The sequence below is a fragment of the Mustelus asterias genome, unplaced genomic scaffold, assembly GCF_964213995.1.
Source record: "Mustelus asterias unplaced genomic scaffold, sMusAst1.hap1.1 HAP1_SCAFFOLD_1341, whole genome shotgun sequence".
Classification (NCBI taxonomy): Eukaryota; Metazoa; Chordata; class Chondrichthyes; order Carcharhiniformes; family Triakidae; genus Mustelus; species Mustelus asterias.
Genome location: NW_027591286.1, coordinates 39,382 through 56,195, shown reverse-complemented (window position 1 = coordinate 56,195; position 16,814 = coordinate 39,382). Strand labels below are relative to the sequence as shown.

Genomic DNA, 16,814 nt, shown 5'->3' with positions numbered 1-16,814 from the left:
GATTAAAAGCAAAAGTAGACGGGTCAGCTTTGAGATTTATAGTAGAGGGAAGGCATTCTTCCACTTCAGATGGACTGTCGGTGGTGTTGGATTGAACATCATCTGTTGTGGCAACAAAGGCTGACTCATGAGTGACAGTCCCTTCCACAGCTGGCATTAATGAATAGCGTTGATCCAAGGTTAACTGACGCTTCTTCCTTCTTTTGGGCTCTCTTTTCTGCCATCTGGATGTTTCTTTTGTCTTCTGCTTATCCTACACCCTTTCTGACTGCTTGTCTCCAGGCACTCCAGTCAGCAGCAAGGGACATCCCATGCAGCGACTCCCATGTGTCATCCCACGTGTCAACTCAAACGTCTTACTTTCAGACATCCTTGTCTCACAGATGTAGGCAATCTGTTGGTCTTGCACCGATCGCAAGCTCATCATTGAGCATGTCTTTGGGAATACATATCATCCATTCAGCACCTATATGATCCAGCCCCAACTGATTCGCCAATGATTCAAGAGGGCCAACATACTGGGGATCCCTGCACACTTTCATTTTTGACATTCTGAGATGAATACCAATTTAACATCTACCATCCCAAGCCTACCCATTTTTCAGAGATCAAAGCCAGTCAGTTAATGCATCCAAAATGACCCTAAAGTACCTCTGTTGCAGCATCTAATTGGTTCTTACATGATTTTCTATCTCCACTACTCGTCTTTTTCATAGCTCAAATAGGGTTTAGCCTCATAGATCATCTCAATGCAAGCGTCAGTATTCATCTGTCACTTTTGTGCTCCAGTGACCATAATGGGTAAAATTTCCAAGGTATGGTCTGACCAGAGTACTCCACAATTAGACCATGGCACCCTCTGACCTGTATTCATTCTTCTGTTTTGATTATAATATTTCATTAATTTTGTTGAGGGCCATTTTGCATTGGTTAGACACATCAAACATTGGATTAATTAAGATTCCCAGGCCTTTTAACTTTTCTTTAGCTATGTCATTGTACGTGCATTGTCAAATTTTTTTCTACATGCATTACTTCACGCACAGTTCCTTTTAACTTTTAATTTTATTTGCCATTGTCCTGTCTACTTAAATATTTAAATAACTCAAATGTAATCTCTGAGTTTCCTCTTTATTTTAATGTGCCTTAATTTAGTATCATCTGCGACTTTGAATAGTTTCTTATATCCCAATTCCAATTATCCCTTTGGCCCCCATTCATTAAACTTCCCACACACATTCTGACAATTCCTCCAATAATAACATGTTGTTGTTACCAACTCAATTTATCTCACTAGAGGTTGCAAAGTGTTCCAAAGACCCTCATTATTATACGGTATGGTAATATGGATGCTATCATTCTATAATTTATTACAGGGTAACTTTTTTTATGATCCACTAGAATTTAGGCTCTTATTTTCTGCAGGTTAGGCTTCAACATAGCTTACCTTCCAGGAAGTAGCTTTGCTATTTCTGCCCATCTATTTCCAAGTCTTTTATGCGCTTGATATATAATTCGATCTTCTTCTTCGGTCCAGGAAGTTTTTTTCACTTCAGGATTCAGATGATTGTGCCACCGCTCCCGGCATTGTTTTCCTATTCTGCCTTTTAAGTGCTTTGCGATAACAGACCAGCGTTTTGGGCCATATTTCTGAACAAGTTCTATTACCTATAACAAAATTTTTGTTTTAGAAATGCCGTGTGCAAGTTATGCAGATTTAACATTATTCTGAATTATAAAATTTATCTTAAAATAGTTTAGTAAATTATGAATTTTTAAGTAAACAAAACAATATTCATTCTTTAATACTTTCTTACATGTCTAAAATTTATAAGGTATGTAATATATTTTATATTTGACTGAAGCACAGACAGAGGAGTAAGAGCCACTAGATATAGCACCCAAAACATTAAAGAAATGTATTCCTGAGTATGAAAAAACTCTAATGTACATTGTTATAATGTTCTATCAATTGGTTGTCCTCCTTGCATTGAATTGCACCTAATGACATTAAAAACTTAGGAACTGTGAAGAGGTCATTCAAGGCCTCAAACATTCTTGAAAAAAAATCACTCGACAGTTATGGCATTCCAAGCCTATTAAAATTGTTTATTATGTCATATATTATTTGCAGCATAATATCCAAGCAACTTTAAGAGTACAAGAAATCGGAGCAGAAACAGGCCACAAGCCTCTCAGTAAGATCATGGCTGATCTTCAGTCACAACTCCATTTTCCCATCAAATCGTCATATCCCACATTTCTCTTTGTATCCAAAAATCTCAGTCTTGAATGTACTCAATGACTGAGCAAACATAGCCTTCTGAAGTAGAAAATTCCAATGATTCCTTACCCTCAATAATGAAGGCCGCGATTCTCCCATTGCAGCCTTCAGCTTTTCTGGTGGGTAGTGGTGGGAGACGCGCGTCTACAGCCTTGAACAGGGATTTGCGCATGTGCCAGGAATGCAAGCGCATCTCCCAGAGCCAGCGAACAGTCACCAGCCAGACCACGTTGGAAACCAGCCGGAAGGCAGATAAGTCATTTAAATCTTTTCTGCATGTATTTTAAATATGTATATTTGTTAATTCGATTGAATCTCCCACCCCGCCAGGAGTACTTCATGCCGGCGGGGTTCAGACTAGCTCCCCACGGGCTGGGGGAGGGGGTTGTCAGGGCTGGCCCGGGAATTGCTGTGGGGGCCTCGATTGGGCCATGGGGGAGGCTGGAGGGGCAGCACTGCGGGGGTCCTAGGCTGGCCAGCAATCGAGCTGGCCAGCAAATGGGAGGATGATAGTTTGGGGCCACTGCACATGTGCAGAGCTCCAGAACTGTCGAACTCCAGCGCGATTTGGCCCCGCCCCACTGGGTTTTTAATGATATTCACGACTGGGACCTCCTCAGTGCACAGAGTGCGGAGATTCAAGTGAGAAACTAAACTGTCAGAAGTCGGGATTTAGAACAGTTATCCCGCCAATTCAGCACTTTTGGGAGAATCGCCCCTGAAATTTCTCCTTATTTTGGTCCTAAATGGCTTACCCCCTTATCCTAAGACTATGCACCATAGTTCTAGAATCTTCAGCTGGGGAAAGAGCCTATCAGCAGTTACCAGCAGCATCAAACTTTTTCAGAATTATGTTGTAATGAGATCATCTCTCGATCCTCTAAACTCCATAGGGCCATTTTACTTAATCTTCCTGATAGGAATCAATCTCAGTCCAGGAATCAATCTAGCGAAACTTTGTTTTCCTTCAAAGGCAAGTATATCCTTTCTTAGGTAAACTATAAACAACACTCTAGGTGTGATCTCACAGAAACTCCATAACATTTCTTACTTTTGTACTCTAACCACATGCAATAAAGGACAACATACCATTAAATAAATTGCATGTTTTATCTTTTGGGAAGAAAGGTACCTTTCTGGTTCGCTTTCCTTTCACAAACCATTTCCAAGTTATTTTTCTCCTTTTTTGGGAGAGGTGATGACGTAGTGGTATTGTCACCAGACTAATAATCCAGAAACCCAGAGAAATGCTCTGGGGAAATGGGTTTAAATCCACCATAGCACATGGTAAAACTTGATAAATCAATTAAAAAATCTAGAATTAAAGGTCCAATGATGTCCATGAAACCAATGTCAATTGTCGTAAAAACCCATACGGTTCACTAATGTCCCTTAGGGAAAGAAATCTGTCATATTTACCCGGTCTGGCCTACATGTGACTCCAGACCCACAGCAATTTGGTTGGCTCTCAAATGCCCCCGTTCAAGGGCAATTAGGAATGGGCAATAAATGCTGGCCCAGCCAGTGATGCCCACATTCCCTGAACAACTAAAAAAAATTCTATTAGATCCAGATTACAATCAAATTACCTACTATTAAGGTATGCACTTCTGGGAGGTATGCAATCCAGAACATGATAACCCTTACTCCTGTTTCCCCTCCTTCCTCTATATACATGGCCCTCCAATATTTGACATTTCTCTTGGGTGGGTGGTGAGTTTCTGGTCTGTTGGGTTCTTTGAGTCAAAAGCCAGGTCAAAAAATAACACACTTCTAACTACTCAACTGTTTAATAAATGACCGTACCCTTTGATCCTCTTCTTTTGTCCAAGGGCCTTTAATAAGTTCAGGATTTAGAACCTTTTGCCATCGGTGTTGGCACTGCACATCGGTCCGATTCTAGATTTGTAAAGGAATACAGGAACTAATTCTAATGTTTTAAAGCGTTTTCAAGAGAATGTACAACACTTTGTGGCTTTAATTCAATGCAATACTCAGCAGACAAGTTTCATTTCTGCATTTCACTTTTCAAGCATCTGTGTAAGATAAGGGAAATAACTTGTCAAATACAACAACTGCAAATATCAATAGCCATTTAACATAGCAATCTGTCATGGTGAGGAAATTATTCTATTAAAAAATTTAAACTAAAATATTTTTTGTCTTTCGGTATGGCATACTTTTCAGTTCTTAATATCAAACTACATATAATCTTAATGAAACAGCTGTGGTAAGTCAGGTGTCAGATAATTTACCAGGTGTTTGACAGTAAGACTGTTCAATTCTGATTACTGAAAGTGAAATTAAATGATCAATAAATTATCCAGAAATTAAACAACCCATTTAAGGGTCATCCAATACATGTGCCCATGTGTCACATGGAATATGACATATCTTATTGTTCTGAATGACCCAAAAGTTTTACATCTCTGCATAATATTTGTATTTTTAAACTCAACATTCAACTTTCTGGAAGAGTATTGTAACAGCATTGCAATTAGAAAACTTACTCAACCAGGTACTGTAAAGTAAATCCTTTGTCAAGCCTCATTTTAAACTTGGTCATTGAGTCATGGTGAGGTGATGATAAGCAATTGGATTTATCTTTAAAATATTACTAAACTTTTCCAATATTATTATTCATGTAGACTTAACATTTATACATGATGTTATACTATTTTCAAACAAGAACAACAATGAATTTTCAGAAAATCGGAACATATATTTTTACTTAAAGTGAGAATAACATTTTGAAGTATATGTAAAGACCACAGAAGATAGCACTTACTGGAAGGAAATTGGCAATCACTTTCCAGTCTTCTGTTCCATGTTGTTCAACTAATTTCTTCAGCTTTTCATCCTTTAAAAAAACAAGTGTTTTTTTGTTTTTATTGGATCTGGACATACACAATTATGCAAATCAAAGGAACCTGGTATAACTTGAATATGACAAACCATTTTTAGTTTAATTTGATTACACTTTCAGCTGAGAGGTGTTTAAAAAGAGCTTGTTCAATTAATCTTGACATACCTCTTCACGTGTCCACCTGGTTTTACTTAATTGCCGTTTACAAGACTTTGGTTGTGGACCATCATAATCATGATCAAACATTTCAATCTCTTCTTCTTCCTCATCACTACTGTATAAACTACAAACAAAATAATTTTTAAAATTCGGCAGCAATAATTTTTTCATATTCTTTTTGAAGAAAATTACAGGGTTCAACAAAGAGGAAAACAATTACTGTATTTTCAAATACAAAATCTGGAAATATCAGACATTTAGGTTCAGTAGAGCATTCACAAGTATATTCCAAACAACCTTTTCAGTACTGTCTGGAAAAGCATGAGTTACTACAATTAAATAGTTAATAGTACAATCTAATTACTTCACAGTTAAATGCATCCTTATTTTAATTGTTTAATTCTATTTTAATAGCCAGGTCACTTAAAACATACTCTCAAATAGCAAAATAATACTATTAATGAGAGAAGAATTGCTCAGAATTAACATGTGTAAGACACTTAATGGATCAGTAAAAACATTAAGATAGTGGTATATGGATTTCCATTCACAAGAAGCTTCATTAGCATATTTTACAATCATACCTAATAAGTTGATCATATAATTGTAGAATAAAAATGGTTTTATTACAGATTAATAAGTTTTTGTCCACTTAAAATTTCAGTGCTAAAGAAATATAAGATTTGTGACTTTTTTTATTCCTGCATTAGGCAAATTAATTTATTACACTAATAGTCTATATATACACTTGCAATAAAAAACTTAGTATGTACCCTTCATATAATGCACAGCTGAGCCATATAGACAAAGTCAGAATTCTGATACCCAATGAGTTAGCTGACCTTGGCTGAGGTAGTGAAAGAAGCATCAATTGACCTCAGAACCCATAGTTACGTAGAGAGAAGAATATCTAACTTGGATGAAGTTCCTATTCTTGACTTTTAATAACTTCCGTAGGTGTGTGTATGTATGGATGTCACATGAGGTCATAACTTGGGCTCAGCAGTGATGTCCTCTATTATCAACTAGTCTGTAAAGGTTTGTATAAAAAAATAGCTATTTGGGGAAAATAAGAGGACAACTTTTTCAGTAAAGGCAACTTTATCCTATTCTACTTGATAGGATACCAGGAAGTTTCCACCTGTGGGAACTAGAGAATGTAGTTTAAGAATGAGACACCTCCCTTTTTAGATTGAAATGAAGAGATTTTTTTCTGAGGGTCAAATGCATGTGGAATTCTCTTCCCCAGAAAGCATTGGGGGCTGGGTCATTGAAATTATTCAGGCAGATTTCGACAGATTGTTAATAGACATGAGCTAAGGCTTATGGGAGATAGATAGAAAAGTGCAGTTGAGACCACAATTAGATCAGACATAATCTTATTGAATGGCAGAGGAGACTTGAAGGTCTGAATGGCATACTCCTGCTTGTATGTTTCTATGGGTTCAATGCTGCCATTATGAAAAGGCAAGATTAGTTCAGGGTTTCCCTCAAAAAGGGATATAACAGAGTTATTACTCAATGTCCCATTTGTGCACGCTCAGCACCAAGCTTTAGACCAGCAATAGATGAGAGCAGTACATAAGTTTAATACCATTGGAAAACTAAAGAAAAAGGGGAAATTAGCTCAAAAATTTATTTCTGAAAATAAGTTAACTAAAAGCTTTAAATACATTAAACTAGAAAGATTGCAGAAAAGATTTACTAGGATGCTACAGGGACTTGATGGATTGAGTTATAAGGAGAGGTTGAATAGACTGGGACTTTTTTCTCTGGAGCGTAGGAGGCTGAGGGGTGACCGTATAGAGGTCTATAAAATAATGAGGGGCATAGACAAGGTAGATAGTCAATATCTTTTCCCAAAGGTAGGGGAGTCTAAAACTAGAGGGCATAGGTTTAAGGTGAGAGGGGAGAGATACAAAAGTGTCCAAAGGGGCAATTTTTTCACACAGAGGGTGGTGAGTGTCTGGAACAAGCTGCCAGACATAGTAGTAGAGGCGGGTATAATTTTATCTTTTAAAAAGCATTTAGATAGTTACATGGGTACGATGGGTATAGAGGGATATGGGCCAAATGCGGGCAATTGGGATTAAATTAGGGGTTTAAAAAAAAAGGGTGGCATGGACAAGTTGGGCCGAAGGACCTGTTTCCATGCTGTAAACCTCTATGACTCTATACTTTGTTTCAATGCTTTGTCAAAAGTTAACTTGTCTAAGCACAATATAACTGGATATTTGAAAAGTCCAGCATCAATAACCTTAGCTGATTAAGAATGAATTATTAACAAAGCAGGCTTTTAGTCCTTGTCATTCCAATCTCATCAAAAAAATATCATTGCACTCTAGAAACAGTAGCCCAAAGGTGCAGTTACAATTACTTTAGCTCTACTTTCTATACTTGGACTAAACTTCATAATCACTAACTCAACACCAAGTGGTATGGGATGATGGCACAGTTGTTAACACTGCTGCCTTACAGTGCCAGGGACCCGGGTTCGATTCCTGGCTTGGGTCACTGTGTGGAGTTTGTACATTCCTCCTGTGTCTGTGTGTTTCCTCTGGGTGCTCCGGTTTCCTCCCACAGTCCAAAGATGTGCAGGTCAAGTGGATTGGCCATGCTAAATTGCCCCTTAGTGTCAGGAGGACTAGCTAAGTTAAATGCATGGGGTTATGGGGATAGGGCCTGGGTGGGATTGTGGTTGGTGCAGACTCGATGGGCTGAATGGCCTCCTTCTGCAATGTAGGATTCTATAAGTTCAGCCTGCAGGAGGCACTGTTCCAGCAGGCATATGATTCAAAAATGTTCTTCATTTTTTCTCACCTAACACATCACCCCATCTAGTGGTATGGACAAGAACCGACAAAACTGCCCCACTTGAACACTGGTCTGGATACCAGGTCAGGAATGTCAATTCATTATTTTGGGGGTTGTGAATCAACTTGTAACACCAAGGATCACGCCCTTGTCACTGATTTTCCTTAATGTCTGCTAGAGCAGGTGTTTATATGCAATGTTTAAGTTCAGAACACATCTTATTGCTTGCACAGGTGCTTTCTTTGCTCTAGAAAGTTATTTGGACAATTTAAACTTAGCATGGGTCCACAGCAAAAAACAAGCAAAGATGACAGGAACTGAAATATGCAATTAACTACTCTCTCACCTGGGTTCAAATTCACCCTAAATTAATGGAAGGAATTTCTCTTCCTACTGACTGTGTTAAGGTACTCACAATCCACATCTTAGCAGATATGTATTTAGAGCAATAGACTATAATTCCGCAATAATTGACAGTTTTACTCAGAAAGGGAAGCAGAGGAATTCACATTGTTGCAGTAGGGATGCACTCCTGAAGTCCAGTCAGTATATTGCTGACTTAAGAGTGCTTGAGAGGTGACAATATTCATTTGGACACAATAAAACAATTTCTAAATTTAAATAAGTACACTAATTTTCTTAGTATCTTATCTACAAGGCTCAACGTCATAGGCAAATGAAATTTAAGTATTTAAAATTCAAGTGTGTCTATAGCTTAAATATAACTGAAAATGATTTGATTCAACATTGCTTGTAGAAAAAAAATCAAACCAACCTGTTACTGAAAATAGAATGAAAGGCAAACTTTTTACAAAACAAATGTATATTGCTGAGTTCATAGCATCGTGGTTATAATGTCCCTACATCCAGATTATAGATAGTTTTGTCAGTGACCCATAAATGCGAGGAAATTAAACCACCAACTCGGCAGTTAATGGGTTAAAGTATGACAACTGGAGACCTCTTGTCTGACTAGTCAAATTCGCAATCTGTAGTTTCATACATGGACTGAAAAAAGATGCTTGTTACACTAAATTCAAAAGAAACATAAAATTGCCGTAATACTATAACTCTGTGTGTGTTTTGGTAGTCCTGAAATTTTGAAAGAATCCTATTGGAGACTAGTTTCTTTTAAGAGTAGATCGGCCGTATGGAATTTCCACACGTTCAGCGTACAAAGGACCTTGCGTGGCTTCTGGTAGTGCACTGCACAGTCGCTAGTGTCATTGTTCCCTATTTCATTCACATTTTAATTTCGATAATGCATCTGATATATTCAGTTTTCTGTGACTACAAATATTGGTTAAATAGAAGAAAAAGCTCTTAGCAATTTCAGCCGCTGCTACGTATAACTTTGACAACTTAGGTAACAGCCTTCGCCGAGTTCATATCATGACACATCCAGGGACACCTTATTATGTTGAAAAATTAGGGTCAGGATCTTGTGTTCGGCAGTTTCACACAACTTGCAACAAGTTAAAATCCACGTGTCATTCATTCCACCAGCCCATGTACTAGCAATATTTGTGATCTACTTCATTGCTCAATACTGGATACACTTATTTTCTTTTCATGCATGAAAGCATTCGGCTACGTCAATAACTTGTCTCATACTCGTGCGGAGTTCAGTGGGTGCTGAACATAGCAACTGAGAACCTACATAACATATAAACACGAAGTCAACTATTTCCTATGTGAACAACGTGTTAGAAGACCAGAAATATTACTGTCGCAGCTCCACTTAGGTGAATACTTTGGAGACATATAATGTAAAGTGTGTCTCTTCAACCCGTACAGCGATTCTTACAAGATACTGCAATGCCCTTCTCAATTTAAGATTGATTGTTGTTGCCACTCAGAACTTGCGCATGTGAATGAAAGTTCTGCATTTTAAATCTGCTTTCTACAGCATGCCCACGTAATTTAGAATACTAAATTCAACCACGGATATATATAATCTCCATTGTAACCAGCTTTTCAATTACGATTGGAAAGTGTATTGCTCCATTCATAATTTAGCTGTGTGAAGTACGAGCAGGAGCGAGCTTCTGGCTCGCTACTTAACAAGTCTTCTCTAACCAGTATAAAGCTAACAAAATTAAAGTGAAAGTTCTTCCTCTTTCTGCAATAATCACTTTTGTTCATTTAGGCAGCAGCCAAAACATAGAATTGTTACCTATTCCGTGGCCGCCGAGCCATGAGTCTCTCTGAGTGCGGAAGAAGTGTCGCTGCAAGTGATCACCCAAACTCACACGAGGAGGAAGCAAATTGAGATTAAAGTGTACGCTCTGTAAACACAGATTCCTACAAACAAAGCCCTTGGACCCTCCCCTCCCGCCAAATCTCGCGCCCAAAGCAGAGTCAAAGTAGTACGCAGGCGCACTGCTGACCTTGGCGGTCCTCCGTGAAACCCGCCTTTTTCCTGCAATCCCCGCTCTGTCCGGTACCACCAGCAACCCCCCCCCCTCCCCCCGCTACGAGTTTTAGAAAGTAAACAAGTAAAGATAATGTGCTTTTGTCCTTCATCTGTCAGCTCTTTCACAGCATCCAGTCGCGGGGTTCCCTGCAGCTAATCTACACAATTACCATATTGCTTCTAAAAGAATTACTTTCTCCCGCAGAGAGAAAGTCAGACGCAAACAGAGATGTTGTACAACCCAATAAATTTGTTTAACAGTTTGATTATTAGTGAAATGTTGCTTGAGGAAAAGTGGAGGGGGGGGGGGAGGTTATACCCTAGTTACCGTTTCTTGGAAGTGAGTACAAAATGATTTATTAGAAAATATGATTTTATGAACATTTATACCTGCAAGAAAGACAGGCTACACATTTAAGTGATTATATGACACATTTTGGACTGAACGAAAAGTCGAGTGCTTATTCTATAGATGGCGCAACCTGCAGTTTTGCAATAAAACCTAAATATGGAGTAACGAGGGTCCTTTGTTCGCAAACGTACCGGTGTTAAACAAAACAATAATGCAAAATGTATTTTTCCTCTATGTAGCTTCCGAAATTCAAGTTTAATTACAAAAATGTTTGCTACATTCTTGTGATATTCACAAAACATGGATTAAAATTCTAGGTTATGTTTCGCTATAATTAAAACTTAATATCTCCATTTATGTTATAGACCCTATAAAGCAACATAAACTTCCTAGATGTATTGTCTGCAGCAATAGATTTACAGATTTAGTGAAAGCAGTCATTTGGGATCTTGGATCGCAGTGATAGACTTCCTCTTTCCTGCACACTCCTGGCACGTGTGTCATACAACAGGACAATAAACCTATAAAGCACTTGGAGTCGCTTGAGCACAAGGTTTTGGGGTCATATTTCTCATGGCTGGACTGCACAGAGTATGCAGAAACTTCAGATTAAACCAACTTCCAAATCAAAATGACTAAGTTCCCCCCATAACTAAAATTCCTAAATGTTTTGCCCATATACTTAACTCCATCTGATTAATGCTGTACTATTTAATGTTTAAATAAACAAAATATTGCAAGGTCTGTAATTTGTTGCGTTTACAACTTAATTCGGATAGACTTGCATTTAATTTTTAATTGCCATGAATCTATAATACCTGTTAACTTGTCACTTTGTAATTTATTGCTGCAAAATTCAGCCCAGAAAGTTATTTTCTCTGGATTTATGGTAATAGATTTTTTTTGTTACTTCAAATGTCGATATCTCAGTATAGATCCATGTTGAGACTGGGACCACTTGGAATCTCTTCGGTATTCCGTTTATAATTTAAAATTTATGGCAACGTGCTGCACTTGCTTTTTTTTGGTTAGGGCTTCTTTTTGTTGCATTTTTTAAACTACTGTGTCAGAAGGGAAAATAACTTCACATCAGGTTCTTGACAGACCCTGAACCTTCAACGTACTTTAACATTTTTTAATATTCGACGAACACACTTGTCCCGGCCTGCCCTTTTTTGTTTGGTCGTGCCAATTCTTTTTTTAACCTTTATTGCTATATGTCTTCAGTTTGTCATCTTCCTCTTTTTCGTAGATTAGTTTCCTCATTTCCGTTATCGTCGCTTTCCCCTTGTGTTTCTCTTCAACTTTTCTTTCAGCACCATCACTTCTCTCCCCCCCCCCTCCCCTTTATTTGTCCCATCGATTTCTTTCTCCAGGTATCTGCACCTTTCCTTTACCTGTGCAAAATAACCCAGTTATTTTGCATTTCCGTCAGTTGATGCTCTTTTTCTGTAAATCACCCTGTCTAGGTTTCCCAAGCTGACTTGCAGGAAAGGCGGCTTTAAAATATCTTTATATCATAGTATCCAACATTTACATTTTTTAAATAAGGCAGATCCGTCACTTTAACCAGGTGCAGTGTCACTGTCTGCCTCCCTTGTCACAGCTTTTTCTTTCCCCAGCATGGATTGCAATGAAAGGGTCAGAAAATGCTGGAGCAACACTCAACAGGCTGGCAGCGTTTGTGGAGATTAAAGCATTAAAAATTGCAGTCAAAAACAATGGCAGGGCTAATGGGTGAATAAATAGTACACAAATGGACGAAAATTGTTGCAGCTCTCGTTTTCTTCCAGGTCCTGGTGAAAGAAAATAAGTCTTGGAGTTGAAAAGTTAACTTTTTCCCTTTCTCTCTACCTGCCTGACCTGCTGAGTGGTTTCCAACATTTTCCCTCTTTCTCTCGTTTAAAAACAAAATCGGATTTCCAGCAGCATTTTTCTTTTTTTTGTTTGGGTCCAGGTCAGCCACAAATGCCCGATGCCCAAAGGTGCATCTCGACACAGGCACTGGCATGTCAACAACTGGCGCAAATAAAACACAAACTTCAACCGGTTGTTTACAGGGAAATAAATCTCTTGGAACGGTAAATACACACACGCGACATAAATAAGGCTCTATAAACGATCAACAAATAAACACGAAAGTGCACAAATCTCTATAAACGACAAGACCCACCCACCCTCCTCAATGCCCGCTGGAAAGAGCAGTCAATAACCCGACGGTGCAAACCACATCGCCCATTAAATTCCCTCCATCCCGTCGCACTGTCTGCTCTCTCACTCTGTGGGGTGGGCACAGTGAGAAGTCCCACAACACCAGGTTAAAGTCCAACAGGTTTATTTGGTAGCACCAGCTTGCGGAGCGCTTGCTCCTTCATCGGACATGTTGGGACTTTAACCTGGTGCTGTGAGACTTCTCACTGTGCCAGCCCCAGTCCAACGCCGGCATCTCCACATCTGTGGGATGGAGGGAGGAAAGTGGTTGGGGAGAGGGGGAGGGAGATGTGTGTTTATTTAAAGTGTCTCCCTCCTTCCCACCCTGCATGCCCATCATAAACCGGGAAAGAGTCGACATCCCCTTCCCCACCACCCCCCCAACCCGCGGCCACGTGACGCCGCTAACTGTCGTCCCCCCCCCCCCCCCGCCCTTTCCTCACACCTTTGCTTTCACACGTACCCGAAGGAGGTGTCCATGGGCGGGCGGGAGTCGATCCGTCAGCGCTGCTTTTTTCCTCAGCACCGGCCAGAAACAAATGACACTGTTCCCCCCCCCCCCCCTTTCCCACACTCTTTCCTCCCACCCCTCCCCGCCCTTAGGGGGGAAAGTGGTGCTCAGCAGGTGGTAAAATGGTGCTAGGGCAGGGAGTTACTAAGGTGGGGATTCTTATCCCAAATAACACTTTTTTTTTCAATCCCCCTCAGGAATTTGTTGATTTTTTTTGTGTGGTAACTTGTTCTGACTGACTACAGCTCCCTCCTATTCACAAAATCTGCCCCACATCTGGAATCCTCTCGATTCAAATCGCGGCGGGTTCTCCCCGGGAACGCCCTCGCGCCCGCCCCACTGCACGTGCTGGCCGATGGGGGGGGGGAGGGCGGTGTGGAGAGGAAGCCCGGTTTACGCGGGGAGGGTGTGCGATCGAAGGACTCATGAATATCGCACGCGCGCATTGTGGGGGGGGGGGGGGGGAGGAGGCAAGTCAGGTTGAGTAGGAGGGGGTGTGGTGTCGAGGTAGTTAAGAATCTCGCATGCGCGCAGTGTAGGCGAGGTAAAGCCCGGGTTGGGTTGGGCTCGGGGTTGGTGGGTGGGGGATGTAGTGGGGGTGATGAATCTCGCATGCGCGGATTGTGGGGTGTTGAGTAGAGAAGGAGGGGTGTGTCCCTTGGGTGGGATGAATTTCGCATGCGCGTGTTTGTGGAGCGGAGAGGCAGCGTCGATGGGCTGATGCTGTTAGCACGCGCGGATTGGGGCGGAGGTTGAGGAGGGGTGCGGACTCTCACCGCGTGCGCGTTAATGGGTGAGAAGGCACTGTTGCTGCCCGAGCAGGTGCAGGCGACACGCGCGAGGGGCTGGAAGGGAGCAGCGCGTGCGGCGAACTCCCTCACACTGTTCGCAGCTTCACCGAGCCGCGTGCGTTCACAGGGCTAGCAGCTGCCTGCTTAGCCAGAGGCACTTAACCTGTTTTGCGTGCTATTTACATTTGACCGTCTTTCCTTCCCCACCTCTCTTGTTCCAGCTTCTCGCCCTGGAAGCGATTCTCAACCATTATCCTGAACGCCTGCCAAAAAACTATCCATGGTGTTGAGGGTGGGGAGGGCGGTTAGAAATATGAAAACACTACCAGCGCTGTCAGCTTTGACATTCTTGCTGGAAGTTAGTTTGATAAGAAATGCAGCAGCGATTGCCCTTTCTGGAAATTCCCTTCCACACCCTGTTATATTCCATAAATTACAAGACAATTTTTCATTTGTGAACAACTGAAATACAATTGCAGCTGTTCTGGGGAATCTCTTTTACCATGGAAAATCAATGAAGGGCACATTTGCACTCTGAAAATTAACAATTGCAATTAGTCCTTTATAAATAAGCAATATCGTAGACATGTTCCTTTAAGGTCATATCGAATTTGTTTTCTATGCACTGTGAAATTAGAATTGTTTAGATAATTTTCAACCAAGAGCCAGCACCATATCTTTTTTGTTTACAAATGATTATTTTTTATGTTTCCACCTACTTTTCTCTTTTAAACCAAAGGTGTAGGTAGTCCGTAGACAATATTCACGACTTGTGTGAACCATAAACACCAGCAAGGACTGTTTGGGTTAACTCTCCTGTTCGTGTGCCATATCGTTTATATAATATTTCAATGTAAAATTTAGACTATTAACATTTGTGGCAGCTAAGTGAACAAAAGACAAAAACACATAAGGAAGGCCATCCATCCCTTCCCTTATTCAGCCAGAAAATTCCTCACCATAGCAGACAACTATTTTTTGCAATATCCCTATCGAGACTACTGTTTTGTCGAAATAGGTTAGCATTATATTTGCTTTAATGATAGGTGAAATTCACTTAATGCTATTATCCTTTCTGGGCTTTCTATGCATGTATTTCCATTTCCCTGTTTAAAATTAAGGTTTTAATTCTAATTTAAAATAGTGTAGGGAATGCAAGGGAATGTTCATAGCTGATTTTTGTTGAATAGAATTTCGCCCCATTAATCATCAAGTCTACCCAGACCTAATTCATCCTTAGTTACTTCAAACATAATTATATAATATTTGTACCTGTTTTTTCCTAAGTGCTGACTTTACATTTGTCCATAGAATCCTACAGTGCAGAAAGAGGCCATTCGGACCATCGCGTCTGCACCAACCACAATCCCACCCAGGCCCTATCCACATATCCCTACATATTTACCCACTAACCCCTCTAACCTATGCACCCCGGGACACTAAGGGGCAATTTAGAATGGCCAATCAACCTAGCCCGCACATCTTTGGACTTTGTTCCATCTTTGGTCCATGTTAAATGTCATCTGCCAATTGACTTGTCCTGTTGCGCATTTTAAAAATAATTCTATAGTTCCTGGGCCGCCTCATTAGGTTCAATTGCCTCTTCTAGTTTGGTGTCATCTGCAAATTTGACTAATTTGCAATCAGCTTCTGAATGAAAGATAATTAAAATTGGAATTATCACTTTCCTAACACTGATCCTTCAGGCTGCTCACTCAGCTTCTGCCTGACACAATATCCTGCTGTTTTCTATACTTCGATCAATTCCTTCTTCTTTCCTACAAAGACTTTAACAGAACTGAACAAAAAACTCACAGTTACCCCTGCTGGAAAGGATGTTTCTGCAGATAAAAGACAATTCATTGGCAGATAGCAAATAACTTTTCAGATATTAGGCATTTTGAAAACAATAAAAATACAAATTAAATAATCAAAAATTGTGAAAATTAAGCAAAATATATAGAGTAGGCCAATAATAAAGCACAATGTGATGCAATAGACACCAGTGTATTGACAATAAAAAATGCCTCTAAAAATTGTGCAATTTAGAAATATAAAAACAGACTGTACTTCTCTAAAAAAAAATGAGCACATGTTTGAATCTGTCAACTAGACTCTGTTGTGGTCTATAGTAACTCAGTTCCACGCTGTGGATATCTCTTAATCCTCTCTGAAGTGACCTAACAAGTCATTCATTTGAAAAAGCAACAGTTTCATTTAGAATAACCATTCTAATTGGGTGGGGTTTGAGGTGGGTGGTTAGGTACAGTGAAAGTATAACTCAAAGGGAGGCATTGCCATTGGAGGAGGTGGGAAAAATAAAGGCTAAAACTTAATCAGCGATATCAGCCTTAAACAGGCTAAATTATGAGGACAGGTTGCAAAAATTTAATTTGCAGATACTCAGAAA

General features: G+C 40.0%; 1 protein-coding gene across 2 annotated transcripts in view; it reads right to left on the bottom strand.

The window, feature by feature from the left end:
• Positions 1-10,679, bottom strand: part of myb (v-myb avian myeloblastosis viral oncogene homolog) — a 28,707-nt gene extending 18,028 nt beyond the window's left edge. Inside the window, exons 1-5 of one of the 2 annotated variants that reach the window (XM_078206181.1) lie at positions 10,300-10,679; positions 5,316-5,433; positions 5,073-5,144; positions 4,091-4,183; positions 1,448-1,668 (exon numbers count right to left, since the gene is read on the bottom strand). In XM_078206181.1, coding sequence (XP_078062307.1) covers positions 1,448-1,668; positions 4,091-4,183; positions 5,073-5,144; positions 5,316-5,433; positions 10,300-10,322 — 527 coding nt within the window. In that variant the 5' untranslated portion in view covers positions 10,323-10,679. The remainder of the gene's footprint in view (positions 1-1,447; positions 1,669-4,090; positions 4,184-5,072; positions 5,145-5,315; positions 5,434-10,299) is intronic. The other variant, XM_078206180.1, reaches the window with a different exon arrangement.
• Positions 10,680-16,814: the final 6,135 nt, after the last annotated feature.